The sequence below is a fragment of the Haliaeetus albicilla genome, chromosome Z (assembly GCF_947461875.1).
Source record: "Haliaeetus albicilla chromosome Z, bHalAlb1.1, whole genome shotgun sequence".
Classification (NCBI taxonomy): domain Eukaryota; kingdom Metazoa; phylum Chordata; class Aves; order Accipitriformes; family Accipitridae; genus Haliaeetus; species Haliaeetus albicilla.
In genome coordinates, this window is record NC_091516.1 from 12200396 (window position 1) to 12224407 (window position 24012).

Here is a 24012-nt window from a genome sequence, read left to right on the forward strand (position 1 = left end):
CAGCGGAACCCGCCCGGGCCGACGGGCCGCGGCCCAAGGCCCGCCCGCCGGCAATGGCAACGCCGCCGCCCTTCCCGCGCCCCCTCGCCGCTTCCGGCGCCCGCCGCGGACGTGCCGGCCCCCTCCGCTAGGGCGCCTGCGCACGGCGGCCGGCGCATGCGCGCGGCCTGGCCTGGCCTCCCGCTCCCTTCCCGCTGCGGCGGCCCTACCGGCCGCGGAGGATGAGGTGCCCCCGCTGCGGGGGAGGCGGGCCGCGCCTGAGCGCCTGAGCGCTCGCACCCCTTCCCTCGCACCTCTCCCCTCGCAGGGGCGTGGGGCCGCGCCCGCTGCGCCGCCCCGGCATGGAGGAGAAGTACAGCGGGCAGGCCTTGGCCGGCGGCGGCGTGCTGGGGCCCGTGGATGTGCCCAGCGCCCGGTAACGGCGGCGGGAGGGGAGGGGGGTGGTGAGCGGCCGCCCCGCTGGGTGAGGGGGGCAAGCCCGTCGCCGTCCCTCCCTCTGGGGAGCAGCGAGCATCGCCCTTCAGCCTTCCGCGGGCGGCGGGAGCCGGCGGCCTCCTCCGCGTGAGGCGCAGGGCCGCCGGGGAGGGGGAGGGGGAGGGACCGGGACCGGCGGCGGGGCCTGGGCCTGGGCCTGGAACCGGGCCCTGGCCCTGGCCCGGGAGGCAGCGGCGTGTGCGTGGTGGCAGGTGCGAACGGCCCTCTCCGCTTTTGCAGGCTGACGCGGTACATCGTGCTGCTGTGCTTCACCAAGTTTTTGAAAGCCGTGGGGCTGTTTGAATCCTACGATCTTCTGAAAGCAGTCCACCTCGTGCAGTTTATCTTTATAGTGCAGCTGGGGTGAGTGTGCAGGGGGTGAAGCCCTGTCCGCCGCTGTTCAGGCACACTTTGTCCATGGTGTTCTCTGTCAGCGTCAAGCTTATACCCTGCATTATGTTGTTGTAGATTAATCGAGGAAGAGAAGGTGTACCAGTGGATCCAGGAAATACTCTGTTCATAGCAGTGTTTTTCTCTCATATCTCTGCTCACTATAATTTCAGAATTGTACAATATCTCTAGTTGGAAGGGACCCATAAGGATCATCAAGTCCATCTCCCTGCTTCTCGCAGGACTACCTAACACAAAGCCACATGACTAAAAGCATCATCCAGACACTCCTTGAACTCTGACAGGCTTGGTGCCATGATCACTTCCCTGGGGAGCCTGTTCCAGTGACCGACCACCCTCTCAATAAAAAACCTTTTCCTAATGTTCAATCAACACTTCCCCTGACACAGCTTCTTTCCGTCTCCTCACATCCTATTGCTGGTCACCAGAGAGAGGAGATCAGCACCTCTGCTGCCCCCCTTGAGGAAGCTGTAGGCTATGATGAGGTCACCCCTCAGCCTTCTCTTCTCCAAGCTGAACAAGACAAGTGACCTAGGCCACTCCTAAGTCTTGCTCTCGAGGCCTTTCGTCATCTTGGTCACCCTCCTCTGGACGCATTTAACAGTTTACTGTCCTTATATTGAGGCACCCAGAACTGCACACAGTACTCAAGGTGGGACTGCACCAGTGCAGTGCAAAGTGGGACAGTCGCCTCCCTCGACCAGCTAGCTGTGCTGTGCTTGATGCACCCCAGGACATGGTTAGCCCTTTTGGCTGGCAGGACACACTGTTGACTCATGTTCAACTTGCCATCAACCCAGACGCCCAGATCTCTTTCCACAGGGCTGCCTTCCAGCCTCTCATCCCCCAGTTCATACGTGTAACCAGAACTACCTGGTCCCAGGTGCAGAGTCCGGCACTTCATGTTGTTAAATTTCATACGGTTGGTGATTGCTCAGCTCTCCAAGTCTGTCCAGATATCTCCATAAGGCCGCTTTAGCCTTGAGAAGCTTCAGTGGTTTTGCTACTTCAAAATTGATCATACTGTGATGGTACTGATCACGGGAAATTCAGACATGTCCAAGTTTTCTTAAGAAGGGTGTAGAAAACAAGCTTTCTTCCTTACAATTTGTATTCCTCTAGTTCTTGCGAGCTTCAACTGCTGTTTTTCCTTGATTGAGATCTAAAGTGTAGAAACTGATAGCAAATACACAGAAACAATCTTTGCAGACACAATCCTGCTTCACGTTTACCTGATACGATGTGGAAGAGCATTTCTATAATACACTGGGCAGAGCTGGAACATTTGGAACCTCGTTTTTGTCTTCTGTTTCAAATTTGTTTACATTTCTGGGCTTCTCACTTGCATGTTCCCAAGCACTGTAGTGTTTTTCCCCATCACTTACTCTTGGTCCCAGTTGAGGAAGATGTGTGCTGTTCCTTACCATTTCTAACATGCTGTGTATTCAGCATTCTGTATGTGAGTAAGCCTTCGGGTGTATGTATCTTGCTAATAAAAAACATAGTAGTATTTCTCAAAATTTCTGAGATCAGTATTTTGATTTTTGTAAATCACAGGTAGAGTTCTCATTAGGCATTCTCTGAAGAACTTGCATTTAAAATTGACCAGAACTGAAGTTCACTTGTCATGACCTTTGTACTGGTTTCTGACACAATGCAGCAGGGAAAATAAAACCAGTGGGTGTGGTCAGTGTGGCCTTTAAATGAAAAATGTAGAGAAGCCATGTTGTCAACTGAGCCTGATAGGAGAGGCCTAGTTATTTAGAGCTGGTGTGAATAAAAAGCTGACTGCTAATACACGAATAGAGAAAACTTTCTTCTTTTAACAGGTCTGCATTTTTTATGGTTTTGTTTCAAAAACCATTTTCTTCTGGAAAAGTGGTAACCAAGCATCAGGTGAGTTGACAGATGTAATAATGATTCACATCTTTGTAGATATTCTTGACAGCATGGCTCTTGCCAAAAGTGAAAGGGGAACAAAGGTTGCTGCACTTGGAAGATGTGATAGCAATTTCCAGAAGCATGTAACTAACTTTGTGTCTAACGCACTGTAAAAAACAATCAGCATTTTTAGCCATGTATTGTGAAAAGATTGGTCCTTGGCTCCATACAAGCATCTGTTCTGAGGACTGGATTTGCAAGAAGAGCTTAGTCTACTTGGCTGAGACAGTTTCAAAGGGCAGTTTCTGGACTGCCAGAATGTTGAAGTGCTCCAGTCACGTTCCCCATGCCAAAAGAGTGCTTTTGCGTGGTGCATTGTGATGAGGGGCTAGTCTATGCTCTTCAAACCTGCGTTGAGTTCCCAGTATCCTGAGATGTCAGAGTAGGGCCAGGTTGGAACCTGCTGTTTAAGAAATTTTCACTTGCTCCATATTCATCTTGGTTTTATGTAATTGTGTGCACAAAAACTTGATCCATGCACGATGTCATCAGTGTATGTGCTAAGTAGAGAGAATCTGAAGGATAGCCTGAGAAATGTTACAAATGTCAGCTGCTTTTCTGATTAGACAGGTATGGCAGAATTTTAAAGTGTGAACAGGAGTAAATTGCATCTTTGATTTGTGTTTGGAAAAATCTGTGTGTGTATTGTTTTGCTCTTGTTTAAAATTTTAAAATTCTGCATTTTGAGGATGTTGATGTTTGTTGTAGGTACTTTGTCTTGTTTAATGTATTTCCAAAATGAGTTACTTTTCTTAAAAAATTTGCATTTACAGTTAATAATGTATTGAATAGCTGAATTATAACCTGCATCCTGAAGAAAGAATTTAACACATGCATAAATGTATGTAGACTTAAGGTCTTAGTCTCTTTATCTTGGATGTTTTATCTAGTTCTATATATATTTATCAGATACATAAAATAGATTAGAAAACAAACAGCATCTTTGACAGGTAAATGGACTTGAATTTTTTTCAGTGTTTTTTCAAGGTTCTTATTAAAGAGATCTCAGACTATACTATAGAATCTAGTACTGTGGTAGAAAAGAAATAAGTAATTCTGCTTCATGATATGTCCAAAGAAACCTTAGTTGCCTGGCAAAGTAGTTAAGAAGATAATCATACTCTAAATTTTGCAGAACTTGCAGAGCATATGTTTTCCCCTCTATTTCTACAGCTGCTGTGCTAGAAGAATGCTAATAGTGGGGTGTTTATTCTGATACAGTGGAGACAATTATAATGAAATACCTTTCTTTTGTAGTGGATCAAAATTTTTAAGCATGCTGTTGTGGGATCTATCATTTCACTCTTGTGGTTTTTTGGCCTTACTCTTTGTGGACCACTGAGGTAAATATATATTAACTGTAAACAATGTGTTATCTTTTTAAGCTAATTTTTGTGATCTTTCCCTGTCTCGTTCCTTTGGTTTTTTGTTTCGTCTCCATTAGCTTATGATGCCAGCCTCTTGCTCTATTTTTTGAAATTTTAAATGGATCTTTATGCTTTTTCCAGTGAACTCTGTTGTGCTTGGGAAAAGCTACATGTAATTTTCTGTAGAATTTGTAATTTTCTTCATTCATTCTTTGACAAGATGCCAGAGGAAGGTCTTGATAGTGCTTAAACTATTGATGTGAATGATACGAGATCACTGACTGTGGATTTCATCATTTCCTAGTCTCATTAATGTAACCCCAATTGTTTATGTAACTGTTGGGAGTCTATGGCTTGACAGCTAGTGATAGCAGCTTGTATTCCTGTGCCAGCTAACTAGAATCAATTTCTGCATTTGTTGCAGGGCACTGCTTTATCTAATCATATGCCTGTGCTGTGTTGGAATTGGGTGGCATTAGTGCGTATACTCTGAGTAAAATCACTTGTGCTGTTTGTTGGCAGTGCTGACTGAGTAACTAAAAAAGAATAACATTAGACTTCCAAAAATGAAGGTTAATGGATTAGTGTCGTGGTTTAACCCCAGCCAGCAACTAAGCACCACACAGCCACTCGCTCACTCCCCGCCAGGTGGGATGGGGAAGAGAATCAGAAGGCTAAAAGTGAGAAAACTCGTGGGTTGCGATAAAGACAGTTTAATAGGTAAAGCAAAAACTGCACAGGTAGGCAAAGCAAAACAAGGAATTCATTCACCACTTCCCATTGGCAGGCAGGTGTTCAGCCATCTCCGGGAAAGCAGGGCTCTATCACGCGTAACAGTTACTTGAGAAGACAGACTCTATCACTCCAAACATCCCTCCCACCTTCTTCTTCTTCCCCCAGCTTTCTATGCTGAGCCTGAGGTCATATGGTCTGGAATATCCCTTTGGTCAGTTGGGGTCAGCTGTCCCGGCTGTGTCCGCTCCCAGCTTCTTGTGCTGCACCCCCAGCCTACTCGCTGGTGGGGTGGGGTGAGAAGCAGAAAAGGCCTTGGCTCTGTGTAAGTGCTGCTCGGCAGTAACTGAAAGATCTTTGTATTGTCAACACTGTTTTCAGCACAAATTCAAAACGTAGCCCCATACCAGCTACTATGAAGAAAATTAATTCTATCCCAGCCAAAACCAGCACAATTAGAAAGCATCTTTCATTAGAGAGAGGAAGGTAAACCCTTAAATAATACTTTTTATGAAGTTGAAGTTTTATCCTCTACACAGGAGAAGGCACACCTGAGAATAATAGGAGTTCTTAATACTGTAGTGCCTTTCTGGGTGCTGGCAGTCTTCCCAAACAGAACCAGTAACATGGACCCTAGCAGCCTGGATTGCTGTGTGGAGAATGGCAGAAGCATTTGGTAAACTTGACAGTGATTATTACTGTCATGTTCCACCCTGAAAAGCTGTCAATATAGCTTGTTAGTCAGCCTTTGCTATCTGAAGGAGGTAGTGTGCAAGTTAGAATTTCTTATTTTCAGCAATTAAGATGTTCTGAGGTTGCATAAACTACTAGACCATTAACACCTCAATAAACAGGATACAGGACAGGACCTCTTTTTTCTGAGAGCCAGAAACTTTGGTTTAGAGGAGGTATTGTAATGGGAATAATAATTCCATTTTGAGTAAGTTAGTATCTTGTTGTGTTACTAGAAGAAAGTACAATTTAAAGTAATTATAAATTAATAATATTCATCTGTTCCTTGATTTAGGAAGTTCTTTGTTTTGTGATACGTCTAGCTGTCCGCAGCTAGATCTATTGCTGGTGAAGGCAAATAGATTTGCATTTATCCTCTTGAATTGTTTAAACTTGCTATTGAAATCACAGGATAAATCTTTGACTGCTGTGTCATTGAATTATAGCTGAAATAGTATATATTAAGCTTGTGAGGTAAACTTATAAGCGGACATAAGTGTTTATTTCACTTTTTTATAGGACATTGTTGCTGTTTGAGCATAGTGATGTGGTTGTGCTATCACTCCTTAGTGTCATGTTCACAAGCTCAGGTGGAGGACCAGCAAAGGTACTTAAAAATTTGTTTTACCAAATGTAAAAAATACTGAATGCTATAAATTCAAGTACTTTTTTACCAGGAACAAACAGTGGTTTGGACCTATGTTCACAGAAACTGCGCTTTTTTTAGTTTGATTAGTGGTAAAATTATAAAAAATACTACTTGTAATAAATATGACATTAAGAGAGAAACAGTGGGTGAAGCTGTTGGAGATCCATGGCAGATACCTGAGAATTTTTTCTGTTTGAAGGCGGAAAAGAACCTTGAGAATGATTTTTACACTTCAGCATTCTTTGTAACAGCATTTGGGGTCCAAACGGACAAAAGGACATATGTGCATGTAGTGGTCCTGGCCTTTAGGCACTGAAGTCCAGCAATACAGTCTCCAGATCCTTGCCTAGCCTCTTCAGTGTCTGTAGCTTTTTCATGTACTTTTTTTCTGCCAAAAAGTTCTCTAAGTACTTTAAGGTCTGCATGAGCCTGTGTGTGCTGAATACTTGGGCCCAGTCTTTCACTTAACTAGAGATCTGTACTTGAGACATCCTTTGTCTGAGTCCCATTACACACAATTTCGCAAGGTGTTCTCTAACTGTGCCTAATCAGCCCCAAGTGGAATGAGCTCGTGCCAGGACCTAGGAGTCTTCACCACTTTCACTCAAAAAAGAGGAGGATACCTTATGATGTCATATGCCTGAGGCTAGCATACTTGCTGTGTAAGAGAAAGTCTGGTTTTGGTGCTGCCTCAGGCTGGGAGTTTTGAAAACTGTATCATAACTGCTGCTGGAGTCCCTTAATCACTTTTAGGCTGGCCTTAGAGTGAATAGCACAGTCATCTGCTCTGACTCTCTATGCCCACCCCCCTCAAATTGAGATGCTTAGGGCATCCAGCATGAAGCTCTTTGTCTAGAAGACAATTTTTTTCTCCAGCCAGCCACCCGAGGGGTAGATGTAGAGCTTCAGAGAGGTTCTTTGTCAATCTGTGTCTTGGTGGGCCATGCTTGGCAGTTAAGCTGCATATCTAACACAGCAGAAACAAGGGAATGATAACCCTGTCCTTTTGAGTATTTCAGCTTTTTGAAGTGAACTGTGGCAAAGAGGTCAGCTGACTTTCCAAAACAAGAATGTGATAGCTGTATTTGGCTTCAGAAGATGAATTGTAATAGTATTTTTTAGCTGTAGAGCTCAGTGTCTTGCCAAGATATGAATACCAAAATTGCAGTGTCTTAAATCAGGGTGGTGAAAGCTCTGGGAGCTGGGATTTCATAGCTACCTCTGTACCATCCCTATAAAAGCACTGCAGAGCTCTGCTTTCTTAGAGCCTTTGCACAGTGCTCTAGCCTTCTCCTCCCCTAAGACAAAATTCTAGTTTGTCCACTAGATCTTGTTTATGGCTCCTTGCTGCTACAGAATATTAAATCATCAGGCTAAAGTACCTGTGCACTCTGACAGGCAGAAACACACCATGAAGAAGGAAGCAATCACACTTGAAGTTTGTAAGATACAGGCTTCTAGCTTGTTACAGTGGTGATTTGCCCTGAGTTATCTGGTAAATCTGAAAACCAGAATAAATATAAAATTATATTGTCCAGGTCAATTTTTTTAAAAAATTAAAAAAATTTTTCCTGATGTTTTTCTTACTTAACTAAAATATGCTTAGACTGATCAGGAGGAGGGGAGGGAGAGGGCTGATTTCCTGGATTTTTTTAGATTAATCTGTTTCAGCACATAAAAATATTTAGGGTGTGTTTTTGTGTTTTGTTTTTTTTACAGACAAGAGGTGCTGCATTTTTCATCATAGCTGTCATCTGCTTACTACTTTTTGATAATGACGACCTCATGGCTAAGATAGCAGAACATCGTATCCTTTCTTGCTATGTGTAAGAGCAAGAGCAAGTGCCTATTATTACTGGGAAATTACAGAGAAAATGTGAAGTTGAGTGCACTGAATTAAATATGCTTGCATTTTTCCTAATAGGAATCTTACCTTTCAAGAATATTATAAGATTTTACTTTTACATCTAAATACTGATATTTACAGCAGAATGAGTAGCATTGCTTACTTTCAGAACTTAGAACATAGCTGTAGATTTTAAATTGTAGTTAAAGGCTCCCTGCGTATTTGCACATCTCAGACCACTTAGGATTGTTAGAAGCTTTTTTGATCAGCTCTCCTTTTTTTTTAGAAATTCTAGACATAGCCAAAGTCTGTGCATTAAATGGTTGACAGCCTGGCTGGCAGTCTTTTCCATATATCCAGAAATATTCGTAGAATCACAGAATCATAGAATGGTTTGGGTTGGAAGGGACCTTTAAAGGTCATCTAGTCAAACCCCCCTGCAGTGAGCAGGGACATCTTCAACTAGATCAGGCTCAGAGCCCCATCCAGCCTGACCTTGAATGTTTCCAGGATGGGGCATCTACCATGTCTCTGGGCAACCTGTGCCAGTGTTTCACTACCCTCATCATAAAAATTTCCTTAGATCCAGTCTGAATCTACCTTCTTTTAGTTTAAAACCATTACCCCTTGTCCTATCACAACGGGCCCTGCTAAAAAGTTTGTCCCCATCTTTCTTATAAGCCCCTTTTAAGTACTGAAAGGCTGCAATAAGGTATCCCCACAGCCTTTTCTTCTCCAGGCTGAACAACCCCAACTCTCTCAGCCTTTCCTTACAGGAGAGGTGTTCCAGCCCTCTGATCGTTTTTGTGACCCTCCTCTGGACCCACTCCAACAGGTCCATGACTTTCCTGTACTGAGGACCCCAGAGCTGGACGCAGTACTTCGGGTGGGGTCTCACCAGAGTGGAGTAGAGGGGCAGAAAACTGGAAAGATATAGATGATATTTCAGACAACTCGCTGTTTTAGGGCTTTTAGTGAAAATCAGTCTAATTTTTAATGCTGTTGAGTATATTTTTCAAAGTCTCATTGCCAAAATTAACATAAATCCTGTATCATGGCTGCTGTACAGTATTTAACAATGACTATGTGTTCATGTTTTAAAATACTCTTCCCCCTTGTCCTTAATATTTTTAACTATTTTCTGTGGAAATATTTTCATCTTTCCTAAATTTTAAGGATCTGACAAACCTTAAAGCTCGGTTTGCTTACTTCTGCTTTCTGTGGTTGTCTTCTACCTCTGTCTTTTCTTTGGTTAAAAAAAAAATAATCATCGAATGAAACTCTTCCTTAATTTTTTTTTATTTAGCTGAGGGGCATCATGACAGTGCTCTTACCCATGTTCTGTATACAATCATTGCTTTCCTAGGTGTTGCAGATCACAAGGTAAATAACTAAATAACTTGTATTTTAGTAGGTTAATATAAGGTAAGAATTTCACCACCTCAGAGCTAATCAAGTGTAAATCAAAACCAAAAAGTTCAACATCTGCACCCCATATTGGAACGGAACTAGCACTTTAATTTTTACATCTTGATTGAATATGAGCATCTTCGATACAGCAAACCAAACCATACAATATTCAACTTGTATAGCTGAGAAGGACTTTGCTGTAATGTGTAACCTAAAAAGTCTTATTAAAATTATCATAAAGTATTGTGTCATCAGTATCCTGGATGTTCATAATGCTTTGCATATAAGCTGTTTCTTGCTCACTTTTGGGGTCTGTGTTTTGTTGCTGCTTCTTTATCTTTCCCCAGTCTTTCCTTTATATTAGATGCTTGTGTTTGAAGACACAGATTCTGATACTTCTCCACAGTATACTCCCATTATAATTGGTGGCATGAATAACTATCAAAATCTTACTATATGGGATTGACCTATCTGATTGATCTGTTCTGTTAGCTTAGTCTTGTTGCTAAAGTGGCTGCATTGAGGACTAAAACAGGAAAAAAAATATATGGAGCAGCCGAGGAAGTATTAATATAAAAATAAATCAAATGTTAGAGAGACTGGTTAACTGTGCAAAGCAAGTGTGTTCTAAGGGAGATGAGATGCTGTGTGTGTATCTTGTTCATTTGTAGAACAATTTTGAAAGAAAATATTGTGAAGAAATATGGTATGGTGCGATTGAAGGTAAGGGAATGAAAAGGTTATGAAAGGCTTAGAGGCCAAGGTGACGTGACACTTCTGGGGTTTACATATGCTTTCAACATTTTTAATAATGGAAGATGGGAAACCAAGTTTTGTGTGATTTTTCTTTTTCTTCATATGCTGTTTGCTACCTATTCACTGCTGTTGTATGCCAATTAACACTATTGAGAGTTTTAAACTTCAAGTCATAGTAGGCTGTTGTGAATAGTGCTGAGGTATAACCACGTATGCTATGTTACCGTTTTTAACTAGGGTAACAATTACAGGAAATACCTTGTCTTTGGCTTTTGTTGATAAGGAAAGCATATTAATCTTTTTTCATGTAAGTGTCACTTTGTTTGGAGTGAGGTATCTGGCTCTTAAGGCATGCTGACGGGATCCTTCTGTGTTTCCAGGGAGGAGTTCTGCTTCTGGTACTGGCATTGTGCTGTAAGGTTGGTTTTCACATGGCTTCCCGAAAACTGTCTGTAGATGTAGGTGGAGCCAAGCGTCTTCAAGCTTTGTCTCATCTTGTTTCCGTCCTTCTGTTGTGCCCCTGGGTCATTGTCCTTTCTCTGACAACAGAGGTAAGATAGCAAGTACAAAAATACATCATTTTTTGTAATGCTTCTGCTTGTGAAGTACAATTTAAATCTTTCCTTTACCTTTAAAATATCTTTACAATTACCAAAGTTGCCATCTTTATTTTTGTAGTAAGCTCTGTTTGAAATTTTTCCTCTATATTTTGATGTATATCTGTGTGATACCATAATTTCCTCTTCTGTGTGATAACTTTATTTCATCTTTCTAGCTCAGATATTATATCCTGGATTCATATACTAACATAGCACAAGTATTAATGACTATATAAATACAGGGCTCTTTTTTTCCTGAGGAGTAGATTATTAAAGACATGTTCATGATGCCTGCATGTTTATGGAGAGTAAACCATTGCAAACATGGCGTTGCACATGGCATTGCTTTAAGCACATGAAAGTATTTAAAGTAAAGTACCGTAGTGCATATTAACTGTATGTCTCTTTCTATAGCTAGAGTGTTGGTTTTATGTGATAAATTTGAAGTATAAAAGTATTTATGTTTTGGTGGATTGCTGAAAACATTTGTAATGAAAGTGAACTAGATTTAATGCTGTATATACACACCTAATGGTGAACAGTCCTGTTTGAAATGTATTTTTTGTTGCAGAGTAAAGTAGAGTCTTGGTCTTCTCTCATCATGCCTTTCATAACAGTCATCTTTTTTGTTGTGATCCTGGATTTCTACGTGGAGTCCATATGCTCTGTCAAGATGGAAGCTTCCACATGTGCTCGATATGGATCCTTTCTTATTTTCATTAGTGCACTGCTTTTTGGCAACTTTTGGACACATCCAATAACAGACCAGCTTCGAGCTATGAATAAGCCACCACACCATGAAAGCACAGAGCATGTTCTTTCTGGAGGTGTGGTAGTGAGTGCTGTCTTCTTCATTTTATGTACGTATTCTTATTTATCTTTTGATAAATCTATTGTCTGTGTGACTAGGAAGCCACACATCAGAAAATGGATGTGTGCAGAATTCTTTTGGATGAGCTTTTATGGATTCTTTTAGATAAAGAGGGCCTGTAATTTTGTGCTCTTACTGTCTGTCTACAAAAAAAAGAATGCAATAGACCTGTTGTGAAAGTGATGATGTAATCTTATATAGCAATGAAATCTTATGATAAACCTCAAGATGAAGTTGACAATAACTTTGCTGCCTGCAAATTTCATGTAAGCTTTGACTGCTGATAAAACACATTATAAAATTACTGTGAAGCTTAGAAACAGCAACAAAAACTTCAATACTTTCCTTGCAGCTGCCAATATCCTGTCCTCCCCCTCCAGGAAAGGGCAGAAGGGTACCCTTATTGGCTATTCCCCTGAAGGCACTCCTCTCTATAACTTCATGGGTGATGCATTACAGCAGAGCTCTCAGTCATTACCCCGGTTTATTAAGGAGTCACTGAAACAAATCCTTGAGGAGTATGATTCTAGGCAGATCTTCTATTTCTTGTGCCTAAATCTGGTAAGTGCCTGTTGGTTTTTTTTGTCAAACCCAACCACAGTAGTACATACATAGTACAGTAAGAAGAGTTATTCTTTAAAAGGGCCTGATGATTGATTGTTTTTAAAGTGACCCTTGATAGAGTAGTTTCATTAGATGGAATGTTAAAACAGAAGATTCTTAACACTAATCTTACAGTAAGTGGCAGGTCACTTTGGTTTGTTGTCACACTGCGGCACTGGTTCTATGCGGTAACTATTATACCAGTAAGTAAATAGTTGCATGATGGTACGTTTAAGATTGAGGTATCTCAATGTTACCAGCAGATAAGCTGAAGCTAGTGAGGCCTTCAAGGATGGGGACAACAGAAGAGTAAGTGTGGGATCGCTTAGTGCCATTTTGGAGTAGGCTAGTTTTATTTCTAGCTTCTCTTTCGGACAGGAAAAGATCATACAGTAAGCAAGATGGATAGAACGTCATTTGCAAAGATCTCTCTTCATTCTTTGGCAATTATTCAATGAAACGGGGAGAAACTTGAAGTATCTGTGATAACTTTAACAAATTCCACTATAGAGTATAAAAGATGGAAAAGAACGCTTATAGGCAGACCAATTAATAATAGTAAATCATGCAGGGAAAATGTATGTATTAAAAATATTTCCGCGTGTACTGTCCTCAAAACTAATTCCTAAGGTTAAGCACTCAACTAATTGGTGAAGAAAATTCTTACAGATACGTAGACAGCATTGCTTTTACACTAATAATAGATCAGATCAGAGTTGTTACATTGTTTAATGACAAAATGCTGAAAATTTTGTCTGCACAATGTTAGTTTAAAATTCTAAATGAAAACTTAAATTTACTCCTGTGGAGGGTTGTTTTCTTAGGTCTAAGGCTTCTGGGAGTGTAGGTTCAAAAATGTCTCTTCGTAGGCTTGGAATGTATCACTTTTGTTTTGTTGGAGGAGAGAGAAAATGGTCTAGAAATACTTCGAACAATACCTTTGAAAACTATCAAGTGTTCTATAAGAGTTTCCTGCTAGCTACCAAGACATTAAAGTAGAAGTTAATCTTTGAGAAAAAATTCAAACTCCCTTTCGTTTTAGGCTTTCACTTTTGTGGAGCTTTTTTATGGAGTGTGGACCAATAGCCTTGGTCTTATTTCTGATGGATTTCACATGCTTTTTGATTGTTCTGCCTTAGTGATGGGGCTTTTTGCAGCTCTGATGACAAGATGGAAAGCAACTCGCATATTTTCCTATGGGTATGTATATTAGGTTCTTGAAGGACTATCTGAAAATTATTCTACTTGCTCATTTTCAAAATGTCCTGCTATAAAGATATGTTTGAGATGTTTTAGTGTTGCATGCTTCTGTGGGGTTTTTGCTATGTCTCTTCTTTTCTGTTTGTGGTCATGCTATTCCCCTCTTATCCCTGCAAAAAAGTGTCTGAAATGTAATTTTCATTTATCTCTACAAATAAAACTTTATCACTTGAATATTATTTAGAAATTGCCTCACTCTGTATATATATATGTATGTCAAACAAAAATATATGTTCAAAGTCAGTGTTTATGTGAGGATTTCAATTCTGCTGACATAATCAAAATTTGTATGGCTAAATTGCATAGCAGTTTAGCAATTTGAAGCCCTGAATGTGCACTATATATAAAAAAATACTTACATTATTATACCTTTATACTATTGGTGTTTGGACAGTTGCAAACTAGGTTCCTCCTTGTCAGAAGTAAATAACCCAGAAATTAAGGCAGAGTTTTGTAGCATTGAGGAAAAAATCAAAGCAATCTTAATTCTGTATTAAATGTATTATAATTTTATTTATTATTACTTTGAAATTTGTTCAGAGTACCCATTCTTCACTCTTAAAAGTACATATGTTTGCTTTCAGGTATGGACGTGTAGAAATTCTCTCTGGATTTATTAATGGCCTCTTTCTGATGGTAATTGCTTTCTTTGTCTTCATGGAATCGGTGGCCAGACTGGTGGATCCTCCAGACATAGATACAAATATGCTAACTGTAAGTTTTGTCATTCTGTTTCAATGTTGTTTGGCAGTTAATGGTTCATTTATGTTTGTCTTAATTAAAAAAAAAAGAAAGGAGACTAAAGTTGCATACTCTAATCTAAACTGTGCCTTGACTTTTTAACATACTCTAATTTTAAAATCCAAACTACATCTGGTTTTAAAATATGAAAATATATAGGGGTGAATATAATTTAATTATGTTAAATTGAATTTTTTTCTAAGATGTTACAGCTGTAATCTTTTTAGATGGTGGTCTTTCTACAATAAAAGATACTGAGTAAATAATCTGTACAAGACTAAATTTGGTTCAGCTGTTATGTATACCAATGTCAGTTATTACAGAAAAGATTTTGCGTTAGTCTCTGAGAAACCTCAAAAATCAGGCAGAATTCGTAACATAATGCTGAGTGTGTTAGTATGGCATAAACAATCCTGAAGCTGTGCATAGCTAATCTTAACTACACCAGTGTCTCTCTACCTTCCACAGCCTCTTCAGGGGCTCCCTACTTAAATTTTCAAGCTTCCATCCATTTCTTTCAAATGCAGTAGTTCATTTTCTTCAAATAATTTTTTGTTGTTATGGAATTCTGCAAATTCAAGCCTTCATTTATCACATTTCCAGCTTCACTTGTTTTCTTTCATGCACGCACGCACGCACGCACACACACACACACAGAGAAATTTGTGCTCTCCTGCTCTCTTCGGTAACAAAGAGAAAGATTTTTATGTAGGCACAATTAGAAATGTGCACTGCTGGAACTGAGACCTGATTTTTTTTTTCTTTTTAATCTTCAATATTTGCTCCATTTTTACTACTGATTTTATTTCTTGGGGGTGGGAAGGGTTGCCCCCTCTATATGAGCACAGTCTGCATAGCCAAGGAAAGGTCTAGTAACGCCTGACTAGGACTTGCTTAATTCCTCTATTAGCTGGAATTACTCTTATGCTTTGCTCATTTTTCAAGAGAAGAGTAGAAAAATAGGCGGATAGATAAAAAGCACAACTTGACCAGTAAATCAGCAGTTGCTGTCTTCAGTTAAGTACAATTTTAGATGAGTGTGCGTGTCCTAGAGACAATATAGAATTGGGGCGGGGGGGGGGGGTGGGCAATGAAAGTGAAGCAAACCTTGTATTCAAACCACTTTACCTCTTTATGAAAATAGATAAAATCAATCACCCCTTCTTAAAACTAAATTTGCTATCTTGTCCCAATTTGTGGTTACCAGGTTTTGCATTTTGGTGGTGGTTATTGGGTAGGGTTTTTGGGAAGGTTGGGGAGAATTGGATTTTTTTGAGAGGGAAGGAAAATTCCTTTGAAACCAGCTTGTATACTGAAAGGAATATGATGAGGAATCCATATTAGAATAATCCTGTTGATGTTAATGCTTCCACAGTTTTTCTTAATTAGGTGCACAGTGTTTCTGATTACCGTGTTCTAGAAAATAAACTTGAACTTCTGGGCAGATGTAGTGAAGTTAAAGACTTCTCTCCCTCTCACAGCCAGTCTCTGTTGGAGGGCTGATCGTAAACCTTGTTGGTATCTGTGCCTTTAGCCACGCACACTCCCATGGGGTTTCTCGGGGAGGTTGTCACTCACACGATCACAGCCATTCTCACCATGGGCACAGCCACGGCCATGGGCACAGCCATTCCCACAGTGACCATGGGCACAGTCATGGACATTCCCACGGGACTTCTGGAGGAGGCATGAATACCAACATGAGAGGCAAGTACAGATTGTTGAATCGTAAATGATGTATGTGATTTCCAGCAGGCTTTGAAGATTCTCAGAATCAGACCCAGTACTATGCATCATTCTTAAAATCTGTCTCCAGAAGTGATCTGACAGCCATTTAACATGGTATACATGAATTTCTCAAACTGTTTCTTCATTAATGAGTTCAACTTGAAGAAACACAACTTGAAACATTTCTTTGCATGGCTTTGAAGAAACATAACTTGAAACGTTTCTTTGCAAGGCTTTCTTAGGTGTGGGTAATACTTAAGGACCAATAAAAAGCATTAATCTACAGCCTTCACTAAGATTAATAAGTAGTCATTGTAAACCTTACTGAATAAGCTTAAAGTCCTTGTTTCTAAGTTCCATCTAGAAATGAAAGTACAAGGTCTCTATCTATAAAGGTATTACCATGCTTCTAGGTATCACATGATAGCTGGTTGAAAAAAACACTGGAGGAGGGGATAAGAAGCAGAACAAATGCAGGCCAGCAACCTAGAATATGCTTCTATTTGTGATTCAGAAGATAACGGTGGTAAAGATGAAACTTTCTTTTTCAAATCTAAATTCAGAAGCTAACTGAGAAGGGCAATATATATAAAATTTCAGCATAGCTACTTCTTAGAATTTTTTCCCCTAGCAGTTAGAAAGTAGTTATTTACCGACCACCTGGCTTATAAAAAAATCTATAAAGGAATGAGTTGTTCGTGTAAGCTTGTCAGAGTATTCTTTCAAATCCTGACACTTAACTAGCACTAATCTTACAAAAGGTTAGAGATTATTCTTCTATGCCCATTGAGTGTACATTGAGAATGCTACCCATCCTTAAAGCAGTATAAAGTATAAAATTCATAGCAGTAGCAGATAGACAGTCTTATAAAATTGGAGCAGAACTGGCATACAAAACCCAAATGATATATTATTGTCTGTCCACATGAGCAGGCCAATGCATTTGCACTGATCTTATCCTCTGTTACGGATCAATGAGTCCCTCTATACGCAGTTAAATGATTATGCTATATAGTACAAATCCCACTAACAATTTGAAGACTCTTCACGTTTGGTTTAATCTGTGAATGCTTGCCTAGATCATTGTGCTGTGGAGTAAAAATGGGGTTTTTACATTGATTTGTAATTAAATATTAGAAAAGCTAAATGTTTTGTTTAATTTTGCACCAGGTTAGGCAGCTAGTTACCTCTGTTTAGCTTGAGGGGTGTTTATTATGTTTAATAAACCCTACTGTGTTTCTGCTGTTGAACATATATGTACATTTTAAACAGAGCTGTTCAACTTAATCACTCAGTTCATTTTGTTTTCAGGTGTGTTTCTGCATGTGTTAGCAGACACTCTTGGCAGTGTTGGTGTTATCGTATCAACGATATTTATTCAGCAATTTGGATGGCTCATAGCTGATCCACTCTGCTCTCTTTTTATTGCTACATTGATTTTTCTTAGTGTTATCCCACTATTGAAAGATGCCTGTCAAGTGCTTTTGTTGAGGATACCTCCAGAACAGGAGAAAGATCTGCATGCAGCTTTAGAAAAGGTCAGAACTACAATTCTAAATGTTTTCATACACAAACATACAAAGCTAAAACTTTTTAATAATTATTAAACTCAAGTAGTTCAGTCTGACAGCTTCTGTTGTCTTAGACAACTTAATGTCTCGGGTTGTTTTAAATCTATTTTGCAGATATGTGACAGGATTAGGAGTTCTACTGATGAAAGTTGTTTTGCAGCTAAAAAACCTTGTACTGTTTTTTGCTTTCATGGGTAGCTCATCATTTCAGACAATGATGGTAACAGTGCAGGAAAGGTACTTAGCACTAAGAAAGTAAGGTAGCAATTCCTAAAAGCTTGCTGCCTTTTTAAACTTGATGTGTACAGTTCAGGCCACAGGATTATATCTTGAGCCTGTAATTGCAGGTTTTCTTATTTGTCCATACCATGAAGGGCATGCTGGTTCCCAGTAGGTGAGATGGAAAAAGTACAGCTTTTTTTTTTCTAATTACTTTTTCATTCTAGTCCATTCTTTTCCTGTCTGCTGCAGTACGGTATCTACTTTGAGGCTGTACTTAGTCTTCACTGTTGGCTCATTTGAAGTTCCTGCCCAGAATCATAGTGCAGACCTCAGTGTGGGAAACACCTCTCTGTCAAAGAACTAGTTACATGTTTGTTGAGGATGCCATCAACTAGAGGCAGCAAGGAACACTATCCTGGTGTCCTGGCAGTAGAGAGGGAGATGTGTTCTTGTCTGCATGAGAAAGAAAAGAATAAATGGAAATTGGCTGGGAGAGGCTTGCTTAGTGAAAGGAAAGTGAGGTGCAGAGTGGGGTTTCACTTTTTGACAAGGGAAGACAGCAATTCTGGGAGACCGAGGAAGAAGAAAGTACTTTTTGAAAACAGTGAAAGAGCAATTCGTTGAAAGATAATAGAAAAAGCATTTTAAAAAATACATCACAGTAAAACAATATGCTTGCTGTAGGTTGACCCCAGCCAGCAGCCAGGCATCCACACAGCCACTTGCTTGTTCCCCACTTGTCCCACCAGCAGTGGTGGTGGTAAAGGGAGAGAAAAGGAAGAGCAAAAGCAAGAAAAATCTAGGAGCAATACAAAGGCGGTTTAACAAATGAAGGAGAGAGGGGAAAAAAAAAAAGCACTGCACCACCTCCCACAAGCAGACTGATGCCCAGTCAGTCTCCAGGCAACAGCCACCTTGGAAGCCAAAAAACCCCCTTCTTCCTCTACCCCAGTTTTTACTGCTGAGCGTGGCATTATATGGCATGCAGTTTCCCTCTGGCCAACTTGGGTCAGCTTTCCCAGCCGTTTCCCCTCCCTACTTCTTGCCCACCCCCAGCCTACTCACCAGGGCACGGGCAGAGTGGGAAAAAGAAAGCCTTGACAATGCCCAAGCACTGTTCAACAACAGCCAAAACAGCAGCGTGCTATCAGAACTGTTTTAGGCATAAATTCAAAACACGGCACCATACAGGTTGTTATGAAAAGAGTTCAAATCATCCCAGCCAGATCCAGTACAAAGATCAATTTAATAAAATGATAAAATTATGGGAAGATACTATGTCTCTGAATTAAGTGCAGCTATGATAACTAGCTGCTTATCCTGGATAGTGAGGTAACAGATGCCCTAGAAATTGTTAAATGCCCAGCCAGCCTTCTGGTTGGTCTATACATTGATGTTATTGTGATCTGTACACTGAATGACTTTTTTCTCTTCCTATTTAGCATTGCACTGTGCTCATTTTTTCATTTAGTTTGACTTTTATCTTCTTGTCTTTGACAGTAATAGTAAGGTGACCTTTCAGTACTACATACTTCTGAATAACAGCTTAGCTGGAAAGCTGCTTTGTTATACAGCTTTGTTTTTCTGTGAAATATTTGCCACCAACATCCATGTACGTACACAAGTTTAAAATGTGTTCTTAAATTAATTGTTGCTAATGTAATTTCTTTACAGATTCAAAAAATAGAGGGAGTCATATCTTACAGAGATCCTCATTTTTGGTGTCACTCTGCAAGTGTTGTGGCAGGTACAATACATGTGCAAGTGGTATCAGATGTGATGGAACAGAGGATTGTACAGCAGGTAAGGTACAAGGTTTTTAGACCTAATGTCTTAATTTCTTACTCTGCAGCCCTTTTTCGGAGGCTGAAGTTTGAAGCTGCTGTTTGTGATTATTTTTGTAGTTTTTAGTTAATGTCTCGGAGCTGGTCCCTAATGCTGTACTTCCTCTTGCCTGCTAGCTTGGAATTAGCTGCATAAAGAGTTGTTTGCTAAAACACCTACCAAAAAAAAAAAATATGGGCATTTTTTTCTTGCTGTTGAAAGTGGCACTACATGTGCTATGAGACAAGGAGGAGGAGGTGGATTTCATGCTACAAAACAGGCACTAAACAGTAGGGATATAGGGATGCTAATCGTGGGTTTATAACTGGCTTGCTAATATCTGTCTGCCTTGGGGTTTTCTTTTCCTTAAAAAGGTGGTTATTTACTTATGCAAGACACTGAGAATTACCCATTATGCAGAAGTTGCAAAGCTATACCCTCTGAAGCTCAATTTTCCAGAAAATTGAATTCTTCATGATGATTTTTTTTTTAATCTACAGTATTTCAGAGCCAGAATACTGCAAGTTACTGTGAGATGCATATTAAGTGTAATACTAATGTTAACCATACTGTTCTATTCAGGTTACAGCAATTCTGAAAGATGCTGGCGTAAACAACCTAACTGTCCAAGTGGAGAAGGAAGCTTATTTTCAACACATGTCTGGACTCAGTACAGGATTTCAGGATGTCCTTGCAATGACTCAGCAACTAGAATCCATGAAATACTACAAAGATGGTACTTATATCATGTGATAGAAGGTTCTGTTCACCAAAAGAGGTGCAAACGGTGAAGCTGTAGGATTCCATACTCGTATTTTTGACAGGAGATCTTGCACATACATGTACAGAAACAAATGTACTATATATTTGAATTTTTTTAAGCACTATATTAAAATAGGATCAAGGTGCTTTTATAAAGGAAATAAGGACTTGAATATTTGCTGTATATGTGAAAATAATGGAAATCTGTACTTGGTGTTTATTAAACGGAAGTCTGGATATGTTCCATGCTTAATCTCTTACGAATGGAACATCATGATTATAATTTCATGTTAGCAGTGGGAAATGGAAATAGTTTATATTGGAATGCAAACATAATTGTTGTGGTTTAAGCCCAGCCAGCAACAAGGCACCACACAGCTGCTCGCTCACTCCCCCACCTCCCAGTGGCATGGGGAGAAGAATTGGGGAAAAAAAAGTAAAACTCCTGGGTTGAGATAAGAACTATTTAATAACTAAAGTAAAATAAAATATAATAAAAACAATAATAATTAATAATAATAATTGTAATGAAAAGGAATATTAACAAAAAAAAAGAGGGTGGGGGGACAGACACAAGAAAAGACAAGTGATGCACAGTGCAATTGCTCACCACCTGCTGACCAGTGCCTGAGCAGTGATTGGCCCCTCCCGGCCAACACCCCCCAGTTCATATAGAGAGCATGATGTTCTATGGTATGCAATATCTCTCTGGCTAGTTCAGGTCAGCTGTCCTGGCCATGCTCCCTCAGCAGAGCATGAGAAACTGAAAAAATCCTTAACTTAGGATAAGCGCTACTTAACAACTAAAATATCAGTGTGTTATCAACATTATTCTCACACTAAATCCAAAACACCCTGTACCAGCTACTGAGAAGAAAATAACTTTGACCTAGCTGAAATCAGGACAATAATCAATTGAAAAATATTTTTCTTTCTTTCAAATGTAGCTTGAAGACTCCTTGAATGAAAAAAAAATTACATGTTTATCACAGGGAGTAAAAAACACATGAAGTCATGTTTTTTGCACATTTTGTTAGATAATAGAAATAAAAAGTTTTTATATTATGTCTCAGCATACAAATCTGATTTCTAAACTTAATGAATCAGAGCAAATAGATGTTACTGTTTTAAATTTATGTCAAGTTATTTTTTTAAGGAGAGAAATCTACAGGTTAACAGTGAGAAATAGGGAGGGGAAAAAATTGTAGACACTTTTCTGTTTCCTGGGAAGACTCAAAAAACACACTGTAAAATAATTTTTTTGTACTTTTTATATGAATAACTTCAAACGCAATAGTTTGAAGCTTAAAGTAATTAACCAGTGAGCATCCTGGCACACAGGTAAACTTCACTTCTTCAAGATACATTATTCTGTCATTTACTTGATTTTTTTCATAATACCATAACACAGCTGTAGGTGTACTGTAGCCAACTATACCTTTTTGTCTTACCCAAGGAAGCAGTCCAGGTTTAGAATGCTAAACTGTGACAGTAGTCTGGGACATGGCACATTGCTGAAACAAACTGTAAATTGAGACTTCTTGACTGGAAAGAGAAAGAGTGTGTTTAAGAAAGAATTATGCATGTTGGGGTCTTAATACTGCAAAGAAAACAATCTCTTGTCTTCAGTGAAAACCTGTCAACAGGGTAATAACATAGGTCTTCAGAGGTAGTTACGTTACAGCTGTTTACAGTCTTCCTGTGCCCTCTTTCTTCTTGTCTCAAGCCTTTAAATATTTTCCTTGGAATTCAGCAAATCAATTCAGTAGTTGGCAAGAAACAAGGACACCTTTCATCATTGAATGTATCGTGGCAGTCTTATTTTGTCATACTGTTTTCTTGTTCTGGTACTTAGGATCAGTACCTTTATCAGTATCATGATAAAGACTGGACTTGATGTTGGTGGAATTTGAGGATAGAGCGATGTAGGAGTTACACGATCGGATCAGATTTACCAGCAATGCCATTTGAAACGTCCTTGAGCAATTCTGCTTCTCTTGTGATCAGACTGTTTGTACAAACTGCACAGTTTCTTTTGTAACTGTTAAACAATTTTGCATTCCATTCTCCCCCCACACTTCCCACGGTGCTGTGTTAAAACACTATCTGCAAGACGGGACTGACTTGAAAAACTGCAGCCAGAAAGTTTCTAGAAGTCGCATTGCTTTTACATACAGTAATGAAGATTGAGTGATCACAGTCCCTCATTTCTTGGGGTAATGCTGCAGAACCAGCAGTGTTCTTAAAGCTTGATCCTGTTTTTTAACGATTTATGCCTTTGGCGGTGCTTTTCTCACCTTGCCTCCCCCAGAAGGCTCAAGTCACTTGAATAACAGTGCTACAATTATGCTTGGCCTATAAGCAGAGTGATCTTTAAGTTTTGAAAACCATACTCGAACAAAAACCTTCAGTTAATATTTACACGTGCCACTCACGTTTGAGGTGATTGTACAGCGTTTCACCAAACCGAGCATTAGCCCCATTGTGATAGGTAGATCAAAAGGGGAGTAACTTTTCTTTTCAAATCAAGTTAGCTTAACATAATGGAAAAGCCTTCATGCTTGCCGCAACTTTCTGTGCAGAAAGGCCGATTTCCTACTTCAGCTGCTAGCAACAGGACCTGGAACCAGTGAAGGTGGCTGGGACCACGTTAGGTGATCCTGGCAGCAAAGGTGAGCTGGTACCTGGATACTTCACGGGCAAGTGCAAACCTGCACCGTAACACGCATTCAGCGGGTTTTTGTATGTTGCTCAGCAGACATGCAGGGAGGACAGTGGCAACAAGCGTTGTCTATCTTAAGTTCGTCGAACGAGAACCGGTATCTGGCAGTAATCCTCCAAAGCAGCGTTCAGGCTTCCCCCCCCCCCGCAAGATCTGTTAGAACCGTGCTGCAAGGGCAGGTTTTCAAATCACGGGTATGGGCCAGCTGATTTATGTTTTAATGAATACCGTGGTGGGGGAGTTTTTAGTCTAGTCACTTGGTTTGCTTGCAGACGGTCGCAACAAAACACTTTCGGAGATGGAACAAAGATGTAAAACGAACTGCAGCTATGTATGGTACATCTGGCGGCAAGCCACGATTCTGTATATAACGAGTTAAAAAATAAACGCGTTTTTCAGCAACGCTGTAAGTGCATCTCGACTTCTCTGGTTCAAACGTCCGCTGGGATGTAAAGCGCGAAGTTGGGAGCGCAGGAGCCGGTCGGGGGCAGGCGCCGCCGACACCGGGGCGGCCCTTCCTTCCCCTGGGCCGGAGGGCCGCCTCCCGGCGGCAGCCGGCCGCGGGGCGGGCCGTGGGCCTGTCACCGGCGGCTCGCCCGCACGGGGGTCGCCGCCGCCGCCGCCGCCGCCGCCGCGTGCCCCTCGCCCCCCGCGGGGGGAAGAGCCCCAAACCGGCTCCGGGGCGCGCGCCAGCGGGTCTCCCCCCCCCGCCCCGCGGCAGTAGTTCCGCCCCCTTTCCAATGCCCTTGGGCGTCCGTTTCGGGTCGCCACGGCAACGGAACGCCGGCAGC

The 24012-nt window shown here is 40.6% G+C and overlaps 1 protein-coding gene across 2 annotated transcripts; it reads left to right on the forward strand.

The window, feature by feature from the left end:
* The first annotated feature begins 155 nt into the window (after positions 1 to 155).
* SLC30A5 (solute carrier family 30 member 5) lies at positions 156 to 23623 on the forward strand. Of its 2 annotated transcripts, XM_069776625.1 has the most exons (16): positions 157 to 415; positions 715 to 837; positions 2715 to 2781; positions 4084 to 4169; positions 6177 to 6264; positions 8026 to 8113; positions 9459 to 9535; positions 10699 to 10869; positions 11489 to 11777; positions 12141 to 12349; positions 13434 to 13591; positions 14236 to 14365; positions 15874 to 16099; positions 17432 to 17658; positions 19588 to 19716; positions 20320 to 23623. In XM_069776625.1, exons 1-16 carry the CDS (start codon positions 342 to 344, stop codon positions 20488 to 20490), a joined length of 2313 nt encoding a protein of 770 aa, XP_069632726.1. In that variant the 5' UTR covers positions 157 to 341; the 3' UTR covers positions 20491 to 23623. The 2 variants fall into 2 exon arrangements, with proteins under 2 accessions (XP_069632727.1, XP_069632726.1); XM_069776626.1 differs by lacking the exon at positions 17432 to 17658 and having other exon boundaries at positions 156 to 415.
* The last annotated feature ends 389 nt before the right edge of the window (positions 23624 to 24012 follow it).

What these genes read in the sequence shown, in the direction of transcription:
- SLC30A5 (XM_069776625.1), top strand. Translation starts at nt 342, where the DNA reads ATGGAGGAGAAGTACAGCGGGCAGGCCTTGGCCGGCGGCGGCGTGCTG. An exon ending in CATGAATACCAACATGAGAG is followed by an intron (nt 16,100 to 17,431) that starts GCAAGTACAGAT and finishes TTTTGTTTTCAG; the next exon opens with GTGTGTTTCTGCATGTGTTA. An exon ending in TGCATGCAGCTTTAGAAAAG is followed by an intron (nt 17,659 to 19,587) that starts GTCAGAACTACA and finishes ATTTCTTTACAG; the next exon opens with ATTCAAAAAATAGAGGGAGT.